This window comes from Hypomesus nipponensis, chromosome 13 (assembly GCF_054491055.1).
Source record: "Hypomesus nipponensis isolate SF chromosome 13, ASM5449105v1, whole genome shotgun sequence".
NCBI classification, from domain to species: Eukaryota; Metazoa; Chordata; class Actinopteri; order Osmeriformes; family Osmeridae; genus Hypomesus; species Hypomesus nipponensis.
Window position 1 is genome coordinate 95,093 of NC_140373.1, and position 22,430 is coordinate 117,522.

The window sequence follows — 22,430 nt, forward strand, 5'->3', positions numbered from 1 at the left end:
GCTGCCCTGCTAGCCCAGACTCTGCCTGTTGGGACCTGGGGTCCCCCTCTTCCCCAGCTGCCCTGCTAGCCCAGACTCTGCCTGTTGGGACCTGGGGTCCCCCTCTTCCCCAGCGCCCAGCTTCCAGAGCAAACCCTGGGGAGAGTCTGTCCTGCACAAGGCTGCAGGGGTCCAGGGACTCTTAACTGATGTGCAGGGTCCGCTCCCCGAGCTGTCCTCACAGTGTGTGGAGGATGTTCTGGGTGGGATGGAGAAGGAGTGGCTGAGAACCCTGATGTCAGATTACAGATGATGATGGTTAACACAGGACTTGTTGTCCTTGATCATATTGATAGCTCCTGTACTTTCTGACCGTTATGCTTGCTTAGATCATATTGATATCTTATTATGAATGCATTGCCATTTGATATTTATTCATACCTTAATGAAGTACAATGTATTTATTATATTTATTCGAAATAAATAGTGTCTTGATTACGTTGTTTTAAGCTTCAGTTTTATTATCTCCTATCATAACGGTTTAAACAGAATCATTTAGCCAACATTAAGCAATTCCGAAGCAAGGTGTCCGCATACTGTCGGAGGGTTACCAGGAGAGCTCTGCTGCCGCTACTGTTCAATGTTTGTAGTTCAGTAAAAGTGGCGTATCTTTCGCTACGCAGATGGCGGATAAAGCATGCTGACTGACAAACTAAACAGTATGGTAGCTTGGATTTATTGGGACGACGGTGATCTGTCAATCATTTTGCAACCGGACTTTTTAATTGGGGACGCGTTTCCTTTACGGACCTGCACTGGTTGCCGTAACTTCCGGGTAGGGCAGGAAGCGCAAATTAACATTTGCACGTGAGACCAGGGACACAGATTGTTTTGCTAGCTTGGAAATTTTGTTGGAACATCTGAATGAAGAAAACTAAATAGACGCTGTTGAAACATTGACGTGGGATCACTTGTTGATAGTAGCTGGTGAGTATTTCTAACAGAACTATTGACAGTTAAGTTATCTAAAAGATGTTAGCTGGAACGATTGCTGAACGTTTCTTGCTTAACGCACGTTGAGACTGCACAACTCCTAAAGAAGTTAGCTCACACTGTAGTTAAGTTAAGTGTTAACCCTGACTGTTTACTTGAATATTTCATGGTGGCAACCCGTGCAAAACTAATCATGTGACATGCACATCAACGAACATAATGACGAATAGACCTAGTTGTCTGTGGCATGGTTAGCCTACGTGTTGTGGAGCTACTACTTGCCAGAGGAAGCAGCGCTCATACAGGCGCATTGATCGTAAATGCGTACAAAATTGTCACTAAAACGCTTGTGTGCGCTGTTAGCCATTTGCTGTGGATGTTAATGCTACGTATTTCCGGCAGGAGAGGATGGAGGATGTACAGAAGGAGCAGAAGAAGCACCAGCAGAAGCACAGCGGGCCCAAGGCGGAGCGGAAAAAGAGCAAGAGACAGGGAGGAGCGACCGAGGAGAAGGATGATCGCAGGAGGAACCCCAAAGCATTCGCGGTTCAGTCCGCGGTGCGCATGGCCAAAACCTTCCACAGGTCTGCCTTCTGATACGTGTGATGACAAAGTTTTGTGATTCATTGTTGGCAAACTTTATTCCTCCATATAACAGTATTAACTTTGCTGCCCCTTTATAGATGAAAATGTGTAATTGTAGTTTGTGATATTAGTCAAGACATTGATAGGTAACAAGTTGCATGTTAGACCCCCCCAGCCATCTCCTTGCTGCCTTTCCCCAGAGCCCAGGACCTGAAGGCCAAGAAGCACCACATCCCTGTGGTGGACCGCAGCTCCCTGGAGCCCCCGCCTGTGGTGGTGGTGGTCGTAGGACCCCCCAAGGTCGGCAAGAGTACTCTAATCCGCTGCCTAATTAAAAACTTCACACGGCAAAAGCTGGGTGACATTTGTGGACCCGTAACCATCGTTTCTGGTGAGTTTGGATGATCTATCCTGTACTTGTCTCACCCTGACCTGGCTTTAGAATGTCAACTATGGAAACTGACAGATAAGTTATTTATTGTGTTTGAAGGCCGTGAGGTATATCCCTGGTTTGGTTGTGACAGCATTGCTAACATCCAAATACACCTTTACAGGTAAGAAGAGGCGTCTCACCTTCATTGAGTGTAGCAACGACATCAGCACCATGATCGACCTGGCCAAGGTGGCTGACCTGGTGAGTGTGTTTGAGTGAGAGGGGGGTGAATGTGTGTGTGTGAGGGCGTGAAACGTGTTTGAGTGTGAAGGGGAAGGTGAATTAGATGATTGAGATGAGTTTGGCTTAGACTGGTTTAATGCACCAGGTCCTGATGCTGATAGACGCCAGCTTCGGCTTTGAGATGGAGACGTTTGAGTTCCTGAACATCTGCCAGGTCCATGGCTTCCCCCGCATCATGGGGGTGCTCACGCACCTGGACTCCTTCAGGAACAACAAGGCCCTGCGGAAGACCAAGAAACGCCTGAAACACCGCTTCTGGACAGAGGTGTACCAGGTCAGCATGCCAACTCCCCTCACAGGAACACACCTGACGAACACGTCCTGGAGAAGCTGCTGGGTGCTTTGCTCAGTGTTAAATCCAAACCACCGTTTCCCTTCCAGGGTGCAAAGCTGTTCTACCTGTCTGGGATGGTGTACGGAGAGTATCAGACACAAGAAGTGAAGAACCTCGGTCGGTTCATCTCCGTTATGAAGTTCCGCCCTCTGGTGTGGCAGACTTCACACCCCTACGTGGTCGCCGACCGGTGAGGACGCTCAAGGGGATGACACAAACTCAGTTAACCTGGAGAGACGCCAAGATTAACTGATTAAACGCAGACATCGTCCCTATATTTGTGATCTTCCTTTATCACAATGTTTTGTTGTTGTGTGATGCTCTCTGTGTTCAGCATGGAGGACTTGACAGACCCTGAGCAAGTGAGGGTGGACCCCAAGTGTGATCGCACGGTGTCACTCTATGGCTACCTGAGAGGGACATACCTGAAGAACAAAGGCCAGGTGCACATACCAGGTAACACCTTGTGACTTATTGGGTGTGCTCATGCCTTCGGCGGGCACCACCATTGTTCTCTCAAATATATATTATTGTTTATTTTCGCCCCCCTAAGGATCAGTCAATATTTGGACTAAATCGACAACGCCTGTGTCAAAATGTTCGTCTTAGTCTCGATTGCGTTGTTTGTATTTTTATTTACGTTCCGTTGCACGGTTTAGGAGGTTACAATGTTTTTGTGGCATAGTGCCTTTGGTCAACAAAGGGTATTCAGTGCTAGCCACGTCAGCACACATTAGCAACGACGCATAGATTGATGTGCTGTTGCACAGCGAGTATCGTGCCGTGGTGTAATACTACTAGCAGCATCATACATTTAAGCAAATCAAGACTTGCATGTCCAGAAAGTAATGTCACATTAAAGAATGTATGTAACGTTTAAACTCAAGCTTGTGTGGTGCGTTGCTGGCTTCAGTGCCACAGCCTAAACTTTGTCAAAAGAAACATTCTCATTTCCAGCGCTTAAAAACAATGCCCTCACTCTTGGCTTGCTCATAGCAAACTTCTTTTGAATTAGCCATTTCTCCCTAAATAGATGTAAAGCTTATTTACGTTGTTGGGGGCATATTTTCAGTTAGCAGATGGTACGGTTTGAATTACGATTCCATCTGAAATACTGCCGGTGACAACGTTGTTACAGTAGCTTGTTTCAAAGGGGGTTCGCTTGTTTCAAAGGGGGTTCTTGAGTAGGCTAAATGCTTGAAAATATCACTAGATGGGGGGAAAAAACTTAAGGGGACGGACTCACCTGCAACCAACGCGAGCGATTGTACCCCCTAGTTGGGTGTGCTTTGCCTTCGGCGATGTGTTCTCTCACATATAGAGAGTTTTCACGGCACGTCGTCAGACCGGAAGTCGCCATGTTGGAGGCACTCCGCATCACAACAAAGCACAGGCACTGAAGTATATACCCAACATCGTCAAGGAAAATGGTTAATTATGGCAGTGTTTCAGGTTATACCAATAGGACAGATCGAGCAAAAAAATTGGTAATATTATCGACTTCCAAAAGTTATTAAAAACCAGAGGAATGCCAGAGATTATCAAAGGAAAGGAGGCGCATGTGGTTGGCAATGCTCAACCAAGATCTACGAGGGAAAAAACAGGATTGAGAGTCACTTGGCTACACCTTGAGTATCGCAATGATATCATACAGTTGAGGTTAGGTTGGTTAAAGACGTTATTGCATTAACTTACTTTGGTCTTCACAACACAACGGTTGTTGATAACTTGGTACATTTACATTTAGTCATTTAGCAAACGCTCTTATCCAGAGCGACTTACAGTAAGTACAGGGACATTCCCCCCGAGGCAAGCAGGGTGAAGTGCCTTGCCCAAGGACACAACGTCATTTGGCACAGCCGGGATTCGAACTGGTGACCTTCAGATTACTAACCCAATTCCCTACACGCTCAGCCACCTGACTCCTCCGTACTGTACTGCGTCTCCCTCACCCATCCACACACCATCTGGTTATAGGCCTCCAAACCTTTGTAGGATTTAAGGTTTTCCGCTGTGTATGGGCTTGGCTAGAAAAAACAAAGTAGTTGACTATATCGGGATATGCAACTGAAGGAAGAATCACTGGGTTGTCACAGATCCAAGAAGATGGAGCTAACTCATAGGAATCTACACCGCCAATAAATCGTAATTTCTCTGAATATTGCGCCTTTTCTTGTGGTCCAAGTCCTTCCCTATATGCATTTGCATCTTGGACGCGTTTTGATGAGCTTTTAGGTTGTTTAGACGTGGCTACATTCACTTACACAAGTATCCAAAGCGCACAATACTCCATTGTACTCCGTTCAGTTTTTTTACATCAAGTGCCTCCACAATGGCCGCGCATCCCGGGTTACCGCCCAGAACGTGATGTCGATTATTTCTTTTTGCCCCCCTAAGTCTCAGTCGTTATTTGGACTACCCTTCTGCAACCACACCCTACAATTTCCCCAGAAATTGTACCCTGTAGTTCAATTATCTAACTTTTACTTAAGGGAAATTGTTGAAGTCAAATGGCCATTTTACACAAACAAAAATAATGTATTTTTGACAAGTGCTTGTGAAATTGACACGTGGTCGTGCTCCACCTCCAGTATATGAACTGCACACATCAGACAGTAAACCCATACCGCATGGCCCCCTACAGGTGTGGGGGACTTTAGCGTGGCGGACGTCAGCTTCCTGCCCGACCCCTGTCCGCTCCCGGAGGCCCAGAAGAAGAGGGCCTTGAACGAGAAGGAGCGCCTGCTGTACGCTCCCATGGCGGGTGTGGGCGGAGTTGTATACGACAAGGACGCTGTCTACATCGACTTGCCAGGCGGACACATCCACCAGGAGCAGGTTCAACTGAATAATAATAACGTTAATAATGCCCACACTTAGTAGGCTTTATATTATAATAATTTGTATAATGTCTTAATTCAGGAGGAGGTTCGGCCAACCACAGAGCTCGTTCAATCCCTTATCGGCACACACTCCACCCTGGACGCCAAGATGGCCGCCAGCAAGGTGTCTCTGTTCTCAGGGACGGCGGCGCTGGCTGGAGGCGACGTGGAGGAGGAGCGTGGGTGAGCACCTCAGGAAGCTGGTCATCCAGGATATAGCTTAGCTTGTTTATCATCCCTGGGAGGAGAGAACATGCAGCTGTTTGTCTGGACATGACATCCGGACCTCCTGATTGTGTTTCCCAGGGAGAGTGCTGCCCCTGGACCAGTGGAAAGTCTGGTGTGGGACCCTGAGGCCAAGAGGGAGAGGAGGAAGGCTGTCTTCGAGGAGGAGGAGGAGGAGGAGGAGGAGGAGGAGGAGGAGGATGATGATGATGATGAAGGCAGTGATGATGGAGAGAGTGAAGGGGAGGAGGAAGAAGAAAAGAACGTTGAAGTTAAGGCAACGTTGACCAAAAAGTCAGAGAGAGAAGAGAAGACTGACGGGAAACAGAGGACAGAAGAAGTTCCACCTGGGAAGAGACGGAAAGCTGAGGAGGAGGAGGTCGCTGAAGTGCCGGCTTTTGCGGACAGCGAAGATGAGCTTGAGATGAGCAAGGAGGACAGAGAACTCATCAAGGGGGAGGGGCTGACCAGTGAGGGGGAGGGGCTGACCAGTGAGGGGGAGGGGCTGACCAGTGAGGGGGAGGGGCTGACCAGTGAGGGGGAGGGGCTGACCAGTGAGGGGGAGGGGCTGACTAGTGAAGACGAGTCTGGAGATGAGAAAAACCAGGTGAAGAAGAGGGACGCTGGCCCTGGAGACTCTGGTCATTGCTCTGAAGCAGAGGATGGTGATTCGGAGAATGAATCCATGGAGCAGGAAGTCAGTATTACCGAGGTTTTAGGAAAAGAGGGAAATAAGTCAAAAGTGCGGGAAGGAGAGATCGAGGATGGAGATCTGTGTTATGAAACTGCAGGTAGTCGGTTTTTCCAAGTTCTCCTTCTCTGTTATGCTGTGTGTTAATTGTGAAGAGCCTTAACACTGTTGATGTTTTTACGTTATTCATTTATCAGACTCTAATCTAAAACCGACTCTAACCCTGTGTGCTCTGCCTGTCAGGGGCTCTCCGCTGGAAAGAGGGTTTGACTCAGAAAGCTTCAGAGGCGTTTCTACGGCAACAGAGGGCTGCTCCTAACTTGCGCAAGCTGGTCTACGGCACAGGTAAAGAAGCCTACAGAACCATTATATAGACTGGTGGACAGCACAGTTAAAGAAGCCTACAGAACCATTATATAGACTGGTGGACAGCACAGGTAAAGAAGCCTACAGAACCATTATATAGACTGGTGGACAGCACAGGTAAAGAAGCCTACAGAACCATTGTATAGACTGGTGGACAGCACAGGTAAAGAAGCCTACAGAACCATTGTATAGACTGGTGGACAGCACAGGTAAGGAAGCCTACAGAACCATTATATAGACTGGTGGACAGCACAGGTAAAGAAGCCTACAGAACCATTATATAGACTGGTGGACAGCACAGGTATAGAAACCTACAGAACCATTAAATAGACTGGTGGACAGCACAGGTAAAGAAGCCTACAGAACCATTGTATAGACTGGTGGACAGCACAGGTAAGGAAGCCTACAGAACTATTAAATAGACTGGTGGACAGCACAGGTAAAGAAGCCTACAGGACCATTATATAGACTGGTGGACAGCACAGGTAAGGAAGCCTACAGAACCATGGAATAGACTGGTGGACAGCACAGGTAAAGAAGCCTACAGGACCATTATATAGACTGGTGGACAGCACAGGTAAGGAAGCCTACAGAACCATGGAATAGACTGGTGGACAGCACAGGTAAAGAAGCCTACAGAACCATTATATAGACTGGTGGACAGCACAGGGAACAGTTCTGGACTGTTATTGCCTCCACTTTGTTTAGATACAGTTTAGATATCCTGCCTAACTGTAGATTTGAGCTGACATCTACAATACGTTTTAGCCAACATCTAACGCACTGCAAGCAGCAAAGCTGCAAACGAGACATTTTTAGACTCAGTAATCACAATCTTCCTGCTTTGTTCAGTGGTGGAGGATGGTGCTGAGGAGGACGAGGAGGAGCTGGGGGGTATGTTCAAAGTCAGCCGTCCAGACACAGTGAAGAGGCACCGTGCTGACCTCTCTGACTGCTCCCGCTTCCCCCCCGACGCTGGCCGTGACTGGGACCTTGACGAGGTACTCAACCCTGACACCCAGCAGATGCAGCACGTGTGTTACAGTATCAGCAGATATGTAACAGTAGGGCCGGCCCAAGGCATAAGCGGCTGCTTACCAGAGGGCCCCCAAGAGCAAATGAAATTACAGGTTATTTATTTTATTTTTTTTCCGGCAACGATAAGCGACGCCGAGGGGCCCTCAAATCAATTTTACTTAAGGCCCCATAAAGGCTTGGGCCGGCCCTGTGTAACAGTGGATGTGTGGTGGTAACAGTGGATGTGTGGTGGTAACAGTAACAGTGGATGTGTGGTGGTAACGGTAACAGTAGATGTGTGGTGATAACAGTAGATGTGTGGTTTTAACAGTAGGTGTGTGTGGTAGTAACAGTAATGTGGTGGTAACAGTAGATTTGTGGTTTTAACAGTAGATTTGTGGTGGTGACAGTAGATTTGTGGTGGTAACAGTAACAGTGGATGTGTGGTGGTAACAGTAACAGTGGATGTGTGGTGGTAAGTTACAGTAGATGTATGGTGGTAACAGTGGATGTGTGGTGGTAACAGTTACAGTGGATGTGTGGTGGTAACAGTAACAGTGGATGTGTGGTGGTAAGTTACAGTAGATGTGTGGTGGTAACAGTGGATGTGTGGTGGTAACAGTTACAGTGGATGTGTGGTGGTAACAGTAACGGTCGATGTGTGGTGGTAACAGTAGATGTGTGGGAATGTGCGTCCGGTTGCAGATGCTGGACTCCATCAGGGACTGCTTTGTGACGGGGAAATGGGAGGAAGGACAAGATGCTGCCATGCTACTCAAGGAGGATGGTGAGGACACACACCACCTTAACACACACACACACACCACCTTAACACACACACACACACACACCACCTTAACACACACACACACACCACCTTAACACACACACACACACCACCTTAACACACACACACACACCACCTTAACACACACACACACCACCTTAACACACAGACACACACCACCTTAACACACACACACACCACCTTAACACACACACACACACCACCTTAACACACACACACACACCACCTTAACACACACACACACACCACCTTAACACACACACACACACCACCTTAACACACACACACACACCACCTTAACACACACACACACACCACCTTAACACACACACACACACACCACCTTAACACACACACACACACCACCTTAACACACACACCCTGACCTGGACATTTACATGTATGCATTCAGCAGACGCTTTTATCCAAAGCAATTTCCAAAAGAGAGTTTTACAAAAGTGCATTGGTCACTGATCATAACAACGAGATTGCGGGTAACCAAAACATGAAGCATACATTGTGGAAATAAAAAAATCCCAAAGGGAAGAACCATAAGAGCATGTAGGTAAACAAACAAAGTACAATAAAACAACATGAACCTTGAAAAAGTACAAGGGTGTACCTGCGGAAAAAAGCAAGCAACAAAAATATATTACACAGCAAGTACAATAGTTTAAAGTCGGGTACAACTAACCAACAAGAGCAACAAGTCTCTCAGTAAGAGTCATTGTGATCCTGGAGGAATCAGGTCCAGACAAACATTCCTAAGTGCCACACAGCCCCTGACCTGGACACACACCCCCTGGCCGTATGCAGGTCGCTGACACCTAACATGTTCGCTCTCTGAACCAGACCAGCACTTCTTGAGTTCAGAACTGAGAACATTTTGCTTAGTAGAGAACCGTGTGCCTTCTCACATCCTGCCTCCTGCCCTGTTCTATAGAGGAGCTGTACGGGGACTTTGAGGACCTGGAGACGGGGACATTGCACCAGGGGAGGAACCAGGGGAACCAGGTACCCTGCAGGACACTCTCCACACTCTGGAGACGCCACTGGATGAATCCGCTGGCTTGAGCTTTGTCTCAATAACACTTAATACTTCATCTTACCACGATGATATGGCTTGCGTTTCTTCTATCTTCTGTTTGTGTTTGACCAGGAGGACAGCGATGAGGAGCAGGAGGAACAGCTGATGAAGGTGGACGAGGATGAGGTCCAGAAGAAGAAGCGCCTGGAGAAGAAGAGGCGGCTGAAGGAACGCTTCAACTCAGAGTACGACAACGAGGATGCCACCTACTTTGATGACCTGAAGGAGGAGATGCAAAAACAGGCAGAGGTGAGGGGGCGGAGGGAGCAGAGTTTGGAGTTGTGGTGGTCAGGGGTGCACACATATATTTGATGTACAGTTGCTAACAGACGATCAGGTCTCGATGTGTCCCTGACCCTGAGTGTCAGTGTTGAAGCCTTGTTTCAAAGTGCACCATGTGACCCCCCAGCTGAACAGGACAGAGTTTGATGACGTGGATGACGAGACTCGTGTCCAGTACGAGGGCTTCCGTCCCGGCATGTACGTGCGTCTGGAGGTTCCCTCTCTGCCCTGCGAGTTTGTCACCCACTTTGACCCCCACTATCCCATCATCCTCGGCGCCCTGGGACCCAGCGAGGGCAACGTGGGATACCTGCAGGTGGGTCATACGAGGGTGAACCAATCAGGTCCAGGGTCATACGAGGGTGAAACAATCAGGTCCGGGGTCATATGAGTGTGAAGTTTTTTTATTATTTGATCTTGGTGTATCTTAGTTCTAATCTTAGTTGCTTTTATTATGTTTTTACAGTAAATCTTTTTTTTTTTTTTTTTTTTTTAAAGGTGTTATATAAATAAGAGATTTATTATAATGATAATTATTACATTACATTTAGTCATTTAGCAGACGCACTTATCCAGAGCGACCTACAGTAAGTACAGGGACATTCCCCCTGAGGCAAGTAGGGTGAAGGGCCTTGCCCAAGGACACAACGTCATTTGGCACGCCGGGGAATTGATCCGGCAACCATCTGATTACATGCCCGACTCCCTCACCGCTCAGCCATCAGACTTGGTTTAAAACTATTATTCTAGTTTTAAAGTAAAGCCTCCAGTCTGATCTCTGACCCCCGGGCTGCTTCGTAGACGAGGCTGAAGAAGCACCGCTGGCACGGCCGCATCCTGAAGACGCGCGACCCGCTCATCCTGTCGCTGGGCTGGCGCCGTTTCCAGACCGTGCCGCTCTACCACATCGAGGACCACAACGGCCGTCACCGCCTGCTCAAGTACACGCCCCAGCACATGCACTGTGGCGCCACCATCTGGGGTAAGCGGGGCACTGCAAGCTTCACTCTGGCTACTAGCATTACTTGATTACTACCATTACGCTAAGCTAGGAGCATCACATTTCCACTGGCATCACGCTAAGCTTGGAGCATCATTTTACCACTAGAATCACGCTAAGCTAGGAGCATGACATTACTACTAGAATCACGCTAAGCTAGGAGCATCACATTACCACTAGAATCACGCTAAGCTAGGAGCATCACATTACCACTAGAATCACGCTAAGCTAGGAGCATCACATTAACACTAGCATCACACTAAACTAGGAGCATCACATCACCACTGGCATCACGCTAAGCTAGGAGCATCATTCTAAGCCACAAGCACCACTATAACTACGTTAAGCTTCAACAATAATAGTACTGTTTTCTTTTAGCAATCTCTTGATCTGCAGTCAGGCATTCTATCCACTGAGCTGCAAGAGTTAACCCAGGTCTGTGTGTTGCACTGTCTGCCTCCAGGCCCCATAACTCCTCAGGGTACGGGTTTCCTGGCGGTGCAGTCTGTAGCAGGAACCAAGGTAACAGAGTCAGGATTAAGTCAGTCACAGGATGTTTTAGTGGTGTACAGTTTTCTACTAGGTAGTTGATGTTATTCTGTGATCAGTACACAGGATGTTATTCTGTTATCAGTACACACAATGTTTTCTGTATCTAAGTAGAGTTATCGTTTGTAGGATGTCCATTCATTGAAGATGCATCAGCTACCTTGTGGTGCAGCTGTGTGAACGTCCTGGTAGGATTGACGTGCATATTGAAACTGTTTCCCTTCAGTCCAGTTTCCGCATCGCTGCCACAGGAGTGGTCCTTGACCTGGACAAATCTGTGACCATTGTCAAGAAGCTCAAGCTGATTGGTTACCCGTACAAGATCTTCAAAAACACTTCCTTCATCAAGGTAGGGTGTACCATCTTAGCTAGTAGCAGTTTGGTAGGGTGAGCTAGCAGCAACAGCTGTTCCTTTCCAATCAGATTCATTTACTGTGACAATCAGGCCTGGGGTCAAAGGACACACACACACACACACACACACACACACACATGGTGTGCTTGTTTTGATGAGTGACCCGGCTGTGTTCCAGGGGATGTTCAACACTGTGCTGGAAGTGGCCAAGTTTGAGGGGGCCTCCATCAGGACCGTCAGTGGGGTCAGAGGTCAGATCAAAAAGGCCCTGTCCACGCCTGCCGGGGCCTACAGGGCCACGTTTGAGGACAGGCTCCTAATGAGCGGTGAGGAGTTTGTGTATGTGTGTTTGGTCTGTGGACGTGCTTGTGTGGGTGTCTTGAGTGGGTGGCAGGACTGGGTACATGAGCAAGGCCACAACCACCCATCTCCTTATGATGCATCTTCATGTACACAAGGTCACCATGGATAAAGAGCTGAGCTGTAGGAGTAAATGTGGATGATGTGTCCCTGGCCTCTCTCTTCATTCTCGTCACATGCGTGGTGTATGCCTGTCTGTATGTAGACATCGTATTCCTGCGCTCCTGGTTCCCGGTGTCCGTCCCCCAGCTCTACAACCCTGTGACGTCGCTGCTGCTGCCGGCTGGCCAGAAGGACAGCTGGACTGGCATGCGCACGCTGGGGCAGCTCAAACATGACCTGGGTCTCCGGAACAAGCCCAGCACTGACTCTCTGTACAAGGTGAGACCAGCACTGACTCTCTGTACAAGGTGAGGCCAGCACTGACTCTCTGTACAAGGTGAGGCCAGCACTGACTCTCTGTACAAGGTGAGACCAGCACTGACTCTCTGTACAAGGTGAGGCCAGCACTGACTCTCTCTACAAGACGAGGCCAGCACTGACTCTCTGTACAAGGTGAGGCCAGCACTGACTCTCTGTACAAGGTGAGGCCAGCACTGACTCTCTGTACAAGGTGAGGCCAGCACTGACTCTCTGTACAAGGTGAGGCCAGCACTGACTCTCTGTACAAGGTGAGGCCAGCACTGACTCTCTGTACAAGGTGAGGCCAGCACTGACTCTCTGTACAAGGTGAGGCCAGCACTGACTCTCTGTACAAGGTGAGGCCAGCACTGACTCTCTGTACAAGGTGAGGCCAGCACTGACTCTCTGTACAAGGTGAGGCCAGCACTGACTCTCTGTACAAGGTGAGGCCAGCACTGACTCTCTGTACAAGGTGAGGCCAGCACTGACTCTCTGTACAAGGTGAGGCCAGCACTGACTCTCTGTACAAGGTGAGGCCAGCACTGACTGTCTGTACAAGGTGAGGCCAGCACTGACTCTCTGTACAAGGTGAGGCCAGCACTGACTCTCTACAAGGTGAGGCCAGCACTTACTCTCTGTACAAGGTGAGGCCAGCCCTGACTGTCTGTACAAGGTGAGGCCAGCACTGACTCTCTGTACAAGGTGAGGCCAGCACTGACTCTCTCTACAAGGTGAGGCCAATACTTTTTTGTTTTGTTTTTTTCTATTCTGAGCTCTCTCTCCCCCCTCCCTCCCCCTGGCAGCCAGTAGTGCGAGTGCAGCGGCGGTTCAACCCTCTGCACATTCCCAAGCAGCTGCAGAAGGCGCTGCCCTTCAAGAGCAAGCCCAAGCAGGACCAGGCCAAGGCCGCCACGCCCCGACACCTGCAGAGGACTGCCGTCATACGGGAGCCCCACGAGAGAAAGGTAGGACAGTGACAGTCACAAAACACCACATCACACATACACACCAGATCACACATACACACCACATCACACATACCACATACTGAAGCAACAGCCGATCTGTAGTTCATTTGCCAGGGGTTAGGGTTAGCCGGGCGTTGACATCTTTGTCAAGTACCGTTCAGTTCCAAACAGCCACTAGTTGGAATGGTGTCCCATCTCTGAAAACACTTCCCCCCTTCCACCACCAGGTAGCAGCGCTGCTCAGCGCCCTGAGCACAGTCAGCAACTACAAGAGCAAGAAGGCCCGCACGGCTCAGCACGCGAAGCACAAAGATTTCCTGCGGCAGAAGGAGAAACAGGAAGAGGACAAGATGAAACGCCAGAAGGAGGCTCGCAAAAAGCTGCACCGCATGATGGGTCAGAAGGAGAAGAAGAAACTGAAGTCATCCCTGAAGGGGGCAGCGCAGGACGACTGAACACACACACACACAACTTCCTGCTCTGCACAGCTCACAGGATTAATAGGGCAGACTCAGGAGATAAATCAAGTCTCCCTCATAAGCTTTCCTGTGTTTGAGCTTGGGGGTACAGCGTCTTTATGAGAACAGACACTCAACTATCCAACTCTGATGGAAAAACACCCAGTTGGTCTGTCTGACTCTGAACCTGCTCAGGACTGTGTGTGGGTCTGAAAGGCTTATGTAAGTGCTCTGCTGGTATAGTTGTCACTGCAGTCTAACTGAAGTATATTTTACAATCAGCTTAATTTAATAAATTAACTGAGTTCGTGAAATCTTCATTATCCATTGTTTTGAACACTTAAAGCCAAATTATCTTCACTTAGGAAACACAAAGAATATATGAATGGCCACAACAGGTTGACCTTCCTTCAGTGAGTAACAACCGGCCATATGTTTACCAGGTGGCTTGTGTATAGACACATGTGGAACAAGGCTACCTGTCAGCAACTGGTTATTAATGGATCTGAACAAGCCTCTGCAGAACTGGAGAGTCACAAAGGAACCTGGTGGGGTCAGGTGAGTTCACATCAGAGCCCTCCTGGAAGAGCAGCTGGATGACTGGGGGTGTCAGCCATGTTGTGGGGCTAATAGAGAAGCAATGCAAGCAGCACGCCTGGAGCACACTGACAGCGAAGATCCCGAAGCGCCACGATCGGCTACAAATGGCGCAAGGCTGTTCACACTAGATGTGCATTTCTATGCGCCGGTCACCAAGCCTTTCACCTCCTCTGAGCTTTCCTATTTCACACGTAAAGCTGACATTGTACATAAACACGGCATAGACTTTATTTAGGCAACTTGTTATTCCAACAGCCGTCGCAACAACATCTCAACATTACGTGGCAATATAGTCTTTTTTGTTGAGTCTTTGTACATGGAGTGGTGCATACCACTCCATGTAGGCCTATAGGCTACTTCTCAACGTCGATGATTAACTTTGTGTCGTCAATCTTCCCAAATGTCTCAGTTGGTTTGTGATGTAGCCTCTGGGTTTCAGTGTCTCTCCTACTTGATTGTAGGTTGACAGCTCGTCAATCTCTCTCTTAAATACAGTTTAGAAAGAACTGACAATATACATGTTGGCTTGACAGTCAATGCAATAATCAGGGTTTTCTATTTTAAATTGATAATTGATCGGATAGTTTATCGGGGAAACACATGGTTGGCTGTTTGTTACCAGCGTAGTGAAGTCGGGTGATAGGCTATAGCCAACAACTAACGTAATAACATTTGGATAAAAGTATCCAAATACATCATGACATTTGGTGTGTTTTATCATCCTGCAGCTGAATCCACAAGCCTCTCGTGAAAACATTTGACCTGCTGCTGAAACGAAACTGCTGCCTAGCAGAGGAGCTAGGGTTAGGTGAGGGTCAGCAGCATTCTCTTGCCTCAAAACTCTGCGTCTAGAAGGAGGGAGGAGTGTGCGTCTCCCGTTTTTACTTAAACGTCATCTGATGCTTTACGTTTCTGTCCAGAATTCTCTACTGCTTACTTCCTTCCTAGGAGACTTCATTTAGCTCATGTGTCCTACCACAGTAGATAGACATGGGTCACAGATAAATATCATGCCCTGCTCCAATCAAACCTGATGATATATTGGACAGGAAAATAGCAATGTGTCTGAAATGCCTTTTGAAGGATGAGTAAGATTGTTGAAAAGGAATCAAGGACAGACGTGAGGTTTGTCCTCTTCCGGAGCATCTGTCCCAGTTGAGGGCTTCTGAAGGACCTGTCTGACAGCAGGCGTGAATCCTGACAGCTGTAGGACAGCCAGCCAGAAAGGACAGTCAGAGCCTCATTGTATACTCTGTGAGGGGTTTACCTCAAAGCATTTGTCAGACCAAAAAAAAGAAGAGGATTCAAGGATACAGAATCAGCCAATCAGGATATAGACAGACAGAACTGATGTAATACAGAATTACCAGTTTGTAATGAGGCAGAGTCTGTCTAATCCTGCAGTTCTCTAACAAACATTGCTGTCTGTAACCTGGACTGGCCGGAGACTATCTAGAAGCCTCTCTGGGACTGATGGGAAGGAAGCCAATCCAATGTTTAAAAGTATCAAGCCACATTTTCCATTACCCCCACCCACCCCAGCCCTTCTGTGCTCTGTAGAAACCCTCTCTTTCTCTCCTGTGGCCAGCGGAGTCAGAGCAATATGAGACGTCCTGGTCTCCTCCTGTATGTTTCATGTTGAGACTGTGGGATCAAGGCTGTGATGGATGCTTTGTCTGCTCCTACAGCTGAAATGGCCATTTCCCCCTGAACAATAGAGCTTAGCAAGGTCAGCCAGACACTAAGCAGGGAACTTGAGCCCATGCTTATGGCTAAGGGTGTGTGTGTGGGGGGGGGGCAGACGTGTGTGTGTGTGGTGAGCATCCCATCACTGTGCAGGCAAGTGGAACAGTCGTTTAATCGAGGAGAATGTGACACACCGCCAGGTTCGTCTGCAGCAAATAAGAACTCTGATGGCTTGAAACTTGTCCTCAAAAAACTTTCTCAGATTTCCTCTTAAGATAGTGCTAATACAGTATAAAATGGTTTCCATTCATTTGTGCTTGATAATAACCCTAACCCTTGGAACGACGCACTGACAGACAAACATACTGGTGTCTACTTCTGAGTTGTTGTGGTATTCAAGCCTGTCTTCTTTTGTGGTGTATTTGTCATTTTCTCAAGTTTTTAGATATTTGATTTGATTGATTTACATGCCTTTTACAAGTTTTCTGTCTCTTTCTCCACTTGCATTGCTCCTGTCACTCCTGGTCGTCCCCCGTCGCTCCTCATCTCCTCCTGCTTCAATAGATGAACAGCTCCCTGGCTCTCCTCTCCTCTGTACGCCGGATCTCCTCCTTGCCCCTCGGCCGCTCTTCCTGCTCACATTTCTGACAAACGGAGGAGAGGAGAGTGTGTCCCGTCACATGCCACCTGATCTTTAGATCCCCACGTGGACTACAGTGCTGTCCGATGTTGTGTGGCAGCTCTCTGGCTTTGTACGCTTCACAGCTCACTCCAGCTCTTCAATAATTAACCACAAGAACAGAGAGCGCATGGCAATTACAACGAATTAAATACAATCATTCTGAATTGATTAAAGTATTTTAATGAAACAGGAACTGGAGGACACTAACTTCTGTTAATTGTGTCGCTGGCCAGAAGCTCTCAGGGATGAACAGCAGCACCCCCTCTCTGATGCCTCAGGCCCGACTGAGCTGAACCCTTATAGATCTAACACATCCAGACTGAGCTGAACCCTTATAGATCTAACACATCCAGACTGAGCTGAACCCTTATAGATCTAACACATCCAGACTGAGCTGAACCCTTATAGATCTAACACATCCAGACTGAGCTGAACCCTTATAGATCTAACACATCCAGACTGAGCTGAACCCTTATAGATCTAACACATCCAGACTGAGCTGAACCCTTATAGATCTAATACATCCAGACTGAGCTGAACCCTTATAGATCTAATACATCCAGACTGAGCTGAACCCTTATAGATCTAACACATCCAGACTGAGCTGAACCCTTATAGATCTAACACATCCAGACTGAGCTGAACCCTTATAGATCTAACACATCCAGACTGAGCTGAACCCTTATAGATCTAACACATCCAGACTGAGCTGAACCCTTATAGATCTAACACATCCAGACTGAGCTGAACCCTTATAGATCTAACACATCCAGACTGAGCTGAACCCTTATAGATCTAACACATCCAGACTGAGCTGAACCCTTATAGATCTAACACATCCAGACTGAGCTGAACCCTTATAGATCTAACACATCCAGACTGAGCTGAACCCTTATAGATCTAACACATCCAGACTGAGCTGAACCCTTATAGATCTAACACATCCAGACTGAGCTGAACCCTTATAGATCTAACACATCCAGACTGAGCTGAACCCTTATAGATCTAACACATCCAGACTGAGCTGAACCCTTATAGATCTAACACATCCAGACTGAGCTGAACCCTTATAGATCTAACACATCCAGACTGAGCTGAACCCTTATAGATCTAACACATCCAGACTGAGCTGAACCCTTATAGATCTAACACATCCAGACTGAGCTGAACCCTTATAGATCTAACACATCCAGACTGAGCTGAACCCTTATAGATCTAACACATCCAGACTGAGCTGAACCCTTATAGATCTAACACATCCAGACTGAGCTGAACCCTTATAGATCTAACACATCCAGACTGAGCTGAACCCTTATAGATCTAACACATCCAGACTGAGCTGAACCCTTATAGATCTAACACATCCAGACTGAGCTGAACCCTTATAGATCTAACACATCCAGACTGAGCTGAACCCTTATAGATCTAACACATCCAGACTGAGCTGAACCCTTATAGATCTAACACATCCAGACTGAGCTGAACCCTTATAGATCTAACACATCCAGACTGAGCTGAACCCTTATAGATCTAACACATCCAGACTGAGCTGAACCCTTATAGATCTAACACATCCAGACTGAGCTGAACCCTTATAGATCTAACACATCCAGACTGAGCTGAACCCTTATAGATCTAACACATCCAGACTGAGCTGAACCCTTATAGATCTAACACATCCAGACTGAGCTGAACCCTTATAGATCTAACACATCCAGACTGAGCTGAACCCTTATAGATCTAACACATCCAGACTGAGCTGAACCCTTATAGATCTAACACATCCAGACTGAGCTGAACCCTTATAGATCTAACACATCCAGACTGAGCTGAACCCTTATAGATCTAACACATCCAGACTGAGCTGAACCCTTATAGATCTAATACATCCAGGCTGACGCTCGTTTGACTGTGCATGCACTCCACCTTACTCAGAGCTCTTTTGGTTCACTCTCGTTTATTTCATTCACTCCCTTTCAGAGCCTCCCGGATGCAGTCCTCTTCTTCCTCTTCTTATTCCTTATTCTTAGGCCACCTTCTGACATCGGTCTCTTTCTTCCATCTGTCGGCCACAAAGCGAGCTTTCTCATTGGCCATGGCGTCTTGAAACTTCTCAATCTCCGCCTCCTTTACACGGCTGCGCAGATCAAACTGATCCTCAGAATCACGAGAGGTTCCATCTGACCCAGACAGAAGAACCCTCTGGAGAACACTTCTGTTCCAGATGGAACTATTTCATTCACTAGTTCAATGATGGTTCCACAATTATAGGTTTTTACCAAAGAACACAACAGATATAAAAGGGGATATTTTCCACCAGGGACAGAAGAACCAATCTTTAATCCTTTTTTAAGACAGAGGAGATAGTTGCGTGGGAAATGGACATGTCACACTGTGGATGAGTCATAAGAACTGAGGTGAAATGAGAGCTGCTAATGTGACACCTTCACCAAGCTCTGCTCTCTGCTTCATGCCTTCTGTAGGAAATCAATACACTCTCCCTCACACACTGTCATTGGAACAGTGTGACCAGCTCATTCTGTCTCTCTTCTTACTCATCCTTCACATTCTCTCTCCTCTCCTCAGATCTTTAGTCTCTGTCTCATGCTGTCAACACTCCCCTTTTCCTGAAAGTCTTTATTGTTGAGTTTGTCAAGAAGAAGTTGCTTCCGGCTCTATCAGAACAAAGTCCAGGAACATCCTGACTCATAATAAGAGAAGGTGAGCAGAAACTTAAGAGGAGACATCTACCAAACAAGATAATACAGGTTCTCCATTAAACCGGTGAATGTTGCAAGAATGATGTTCTAATGACACAGCATTGGCCTGAATGTAGTCTTGCTTTACCTTAGTGTTGCTTCTCAGTTCTCTATACTGGCTGTGACAACTGCAGTCAGTCTTTGAGAAAAACAATATATTTTCACCCATTCTTGAACAATGTAACATTAATACTAAATTAGATTTTGGAATCAGTTTTATGAGTCTGGTAAAACTTAAAAGATCTAGCTTTCACAGTCTGTCAAACCACCACAATAAGCAATTGTCAGAAAGGTAACAATGTTTTCTAAAACTACAGATGCATTCACACCTCCCCGTCCATGCCCTGCAGCCAGCTGATGCCTCACTGCTGGCCTGCACACACACACACACACACACCACACCACACACACATACACCTCATACACACACAGACACAAATATTCAGTCCCCATAGAAACACATCAGTGTGAATATGTTTATATCCTCCTCAAACGGAGAATGTCAGGTATTTTCCGGCACCTTGTACTCTAAACAAACAGAATTGAGGGAGCAAGAGGATCAAGGCTTCTGAAAGGCTGCTAAAACATCCCAGAAACCTGCATCTCTGTCTGTCAGCTGCATCATTTACCCTCCCAAGGAGTCACATTCATCTGAACCCTCTTCAGTTGAGAATACAGATGAGTGGGAGCTGGTGATCCAGGGCTGAGTATGAATTTTTCCAACATGCCAGGCTGCGGATGCCATCTCCACAGCCTGTTTCTGGGTCCTGTTTTCTTTTTATGTAAGTCAGAAACATTGATTGGTAAATCAATTAATGGTTTATGATTTGCATGCAACCTACTGTATAATAACATGATGGTTGCTGCATGAGGACTGCTGTAGTACCAGTTTAACAGCTGGTCAGTTACACCAGCACGGGAGCTGCATGTGGTAGCAGGGCTACTTAAACCCTAACTCAAACAATAACGATTATAATCATCAACTCATGTTATAATGGACTCGGGCTTGCGGCACTGCCTATGCTCTAGGTAACGTGCTCTAGGTAATGTACTCTAAGTAATGCGCTCTAGGTAACCTACTCTAGGTAACATGCTCGCGGGCCTCCCTCTCGTTCCAGCGGCGGACCTGCACCTCGCGGATCTTGTAGAACAGAACGTGTTTCTGTTCCTCGCTCAGCTTCACGTTCTGGCTCAATGTGCATGTCCTGCAGAATCTGCTGCATCATGGTGCCCCTCGGAGATGCACTGAACAGGAAACAGTAGAAACAGGCTGGACAGGAGACAGTAGAGATAGGCTGGACAGGAGACAGTAGAGACAGGCTGGACAGGAGACAGTAGAGACAGGCTGGACAGGAGACAGGCTGGACAGAGACAGTAGAGACAGGCTGGACAGGAGACAGTGGAGACAGGCTGGACAGGAGACAGGCTGGACAGAGACAGTAGAGACAGGCTGGACAGGAAACAGTAGAGACAGGCTGGACAGGAGACAGTAGAGACAGGCTGGACAGGAGACAGTAGAGACAGGCTGGACAGAGACAGGCTGGACAGGAGACAGTAGAGACAGGCTGGACAGAGACAGGCTGGACAGGAGACAGTAGAGACAGGCTGGACAGAAACAGGCTGGACAGGAGACATTAGAGACAGACTGGACAGGAGACAGTAGAGACAGGCTGGACAGGAGACAGGCTGGACAGGAGACAGGCTGGACAGGAGACATTAGGGACAGGAGACAGTAGAGACAGGCTGGACAGAGACAGGCTGGACAGGAGACAGTAGAGACAGGCTGGACAGGAGACAGGCTGGACAGGAGACAGTAGAGACCGGAGACAGGCTTGACAGGAGACAGTAGAGACAGGCTGGACAGGAGACAGAGCTACCAGATGGTTTGGGTTGGTTAGCAGATGCAGCTGTAGAGATAGAACAAAGACAAGATAGACTTTGATATTTAAAGCACCTTGAAGAGTTTGCTGTCCTCTGGATCTCCTTGTGTCTAGGATGGTTGCCGTTTGGCCAGGAATTGAGTATGAATGCTGATGTTTCTTCTGTTCAGGAGTTTGGCTGAGCGATCTGTTGTACTGTCTGTTGTACTGTCTACTGTCTCCTGTTCCCTACATCACTGCCAAGACATTCTTGACAACACAGTCTCTCCCATTCAACTGTTCAGATGCTAGAAAGTCTTCATTCCAGGTTGATCATTCTCTCTCTGTCTGGCTCTGTGATCTGTGTATGATCTCTCTCTCATCCTCCCTGTCTTCTGTCACTCCTCTGAATTCTTATTTAGTTGAAGCCTCTTTCCGCTATTTCCCTTTTCATTCTGCAAGCTCTTTCTCTCTGTCAGTTTCCTCTCCTCCTGCAGGGCACAGGTGGATCTGATCTGGCCGTCTGGATCTGACAGGCCCACAAACAGGTCAGTGTGGTAGTATTTATGTGTTTGTGTGTGTGAATGTGTGTGTGTGAGAGAGATTGTGTGTGTGTGTATGTGTGTGTTATCGGACCTGCCGTCTTAGCAACCCCCTTCATCCAGTGTGTAACATTATCTCTCAAACTCACCTTGCTGTTACACAGATAATACACTGCCTGTTCACTCTCACACACATACACACACACATGCATACACACGCATACACACGCATACACACAGACACAGACACACACAGACAGTTATCTCATGCCAGCAGGTAGCATC

General features: G+C 47.5%; 1 protein-coding gene across 1 annotated transcript; it reads left to right on the plus strand.

Annotated features, from left to right (window-relative positions):
• The first annotated feature begins 823 nt into the window (after window positions 1–823).
• Window positions 824–14,331, plus strand: bms1 (BMS1 ribosome biogenesis factor). The gene is made up of 23 exons (XM_084670542.1): window positions 824–966; window positions 1,375–1,556; window positions 1,758–1,948; window positions 2,112–2,191; window positions 2,319–2,507; window positions 2,615–2,757; window positions 2,902–3,023; window positions 5,212–5,405; window positions 5,490–5,632; window positions 5,756–6,465; window positions 6,609–6,710; window positions 7,584–7,732; window positions 8,454–8,535; window positions 9,500–9,570; window positions 9,716–9,892; window positions 10,053–10,241; window positions 10,727–10,907; window positions 11,389–11,447; window positions 11,701–11,823; window positions 12,008–12,155; window positions 12,395–12,570; window positions 13,395–13,556; window positions 13,787–14,331. Exons 2-23 carry the CDS (start codon window positions 1,381–1,383, stop codon window positions 14,012–14,014), a joined length of 3,795 nt encoding a protein of 1,264 aa, XP_084526668.1. The 5' UTR covers window positions 824–966; window positions 1,375–1,380; the 3' UTR covers window positions 14,015–14,331.
• Window positions 14,332–22,430: the final 8,099 nt, after the last annotated feature.

Excerpts from the sequence above, each read along its gene's own strand:
- bms1 (XM_084670542.1), top strand. The coding sequence starts at position 1,381 with ATGGAGGATGTACAGAAGGAGCAGAAGAAGCACCAGCAGAAGCACAGC. Across the intron at positions 1,557-1,757 it reads ATGGCCAAAACCTTCCACAG|AGCCCAGGACCTGAAGGCCA; the intron begins GTCTGCCTTCTG and ends GCCTTTCCCCAG. Across the intron at positions 13,557-13,786 it reads GGGAGCCCCACGAGAGAAAG|GTAGCAGCGCTGCTCAGCGC; the intron begins GTAGGACAGTGA and ends TTCCACCACCAG.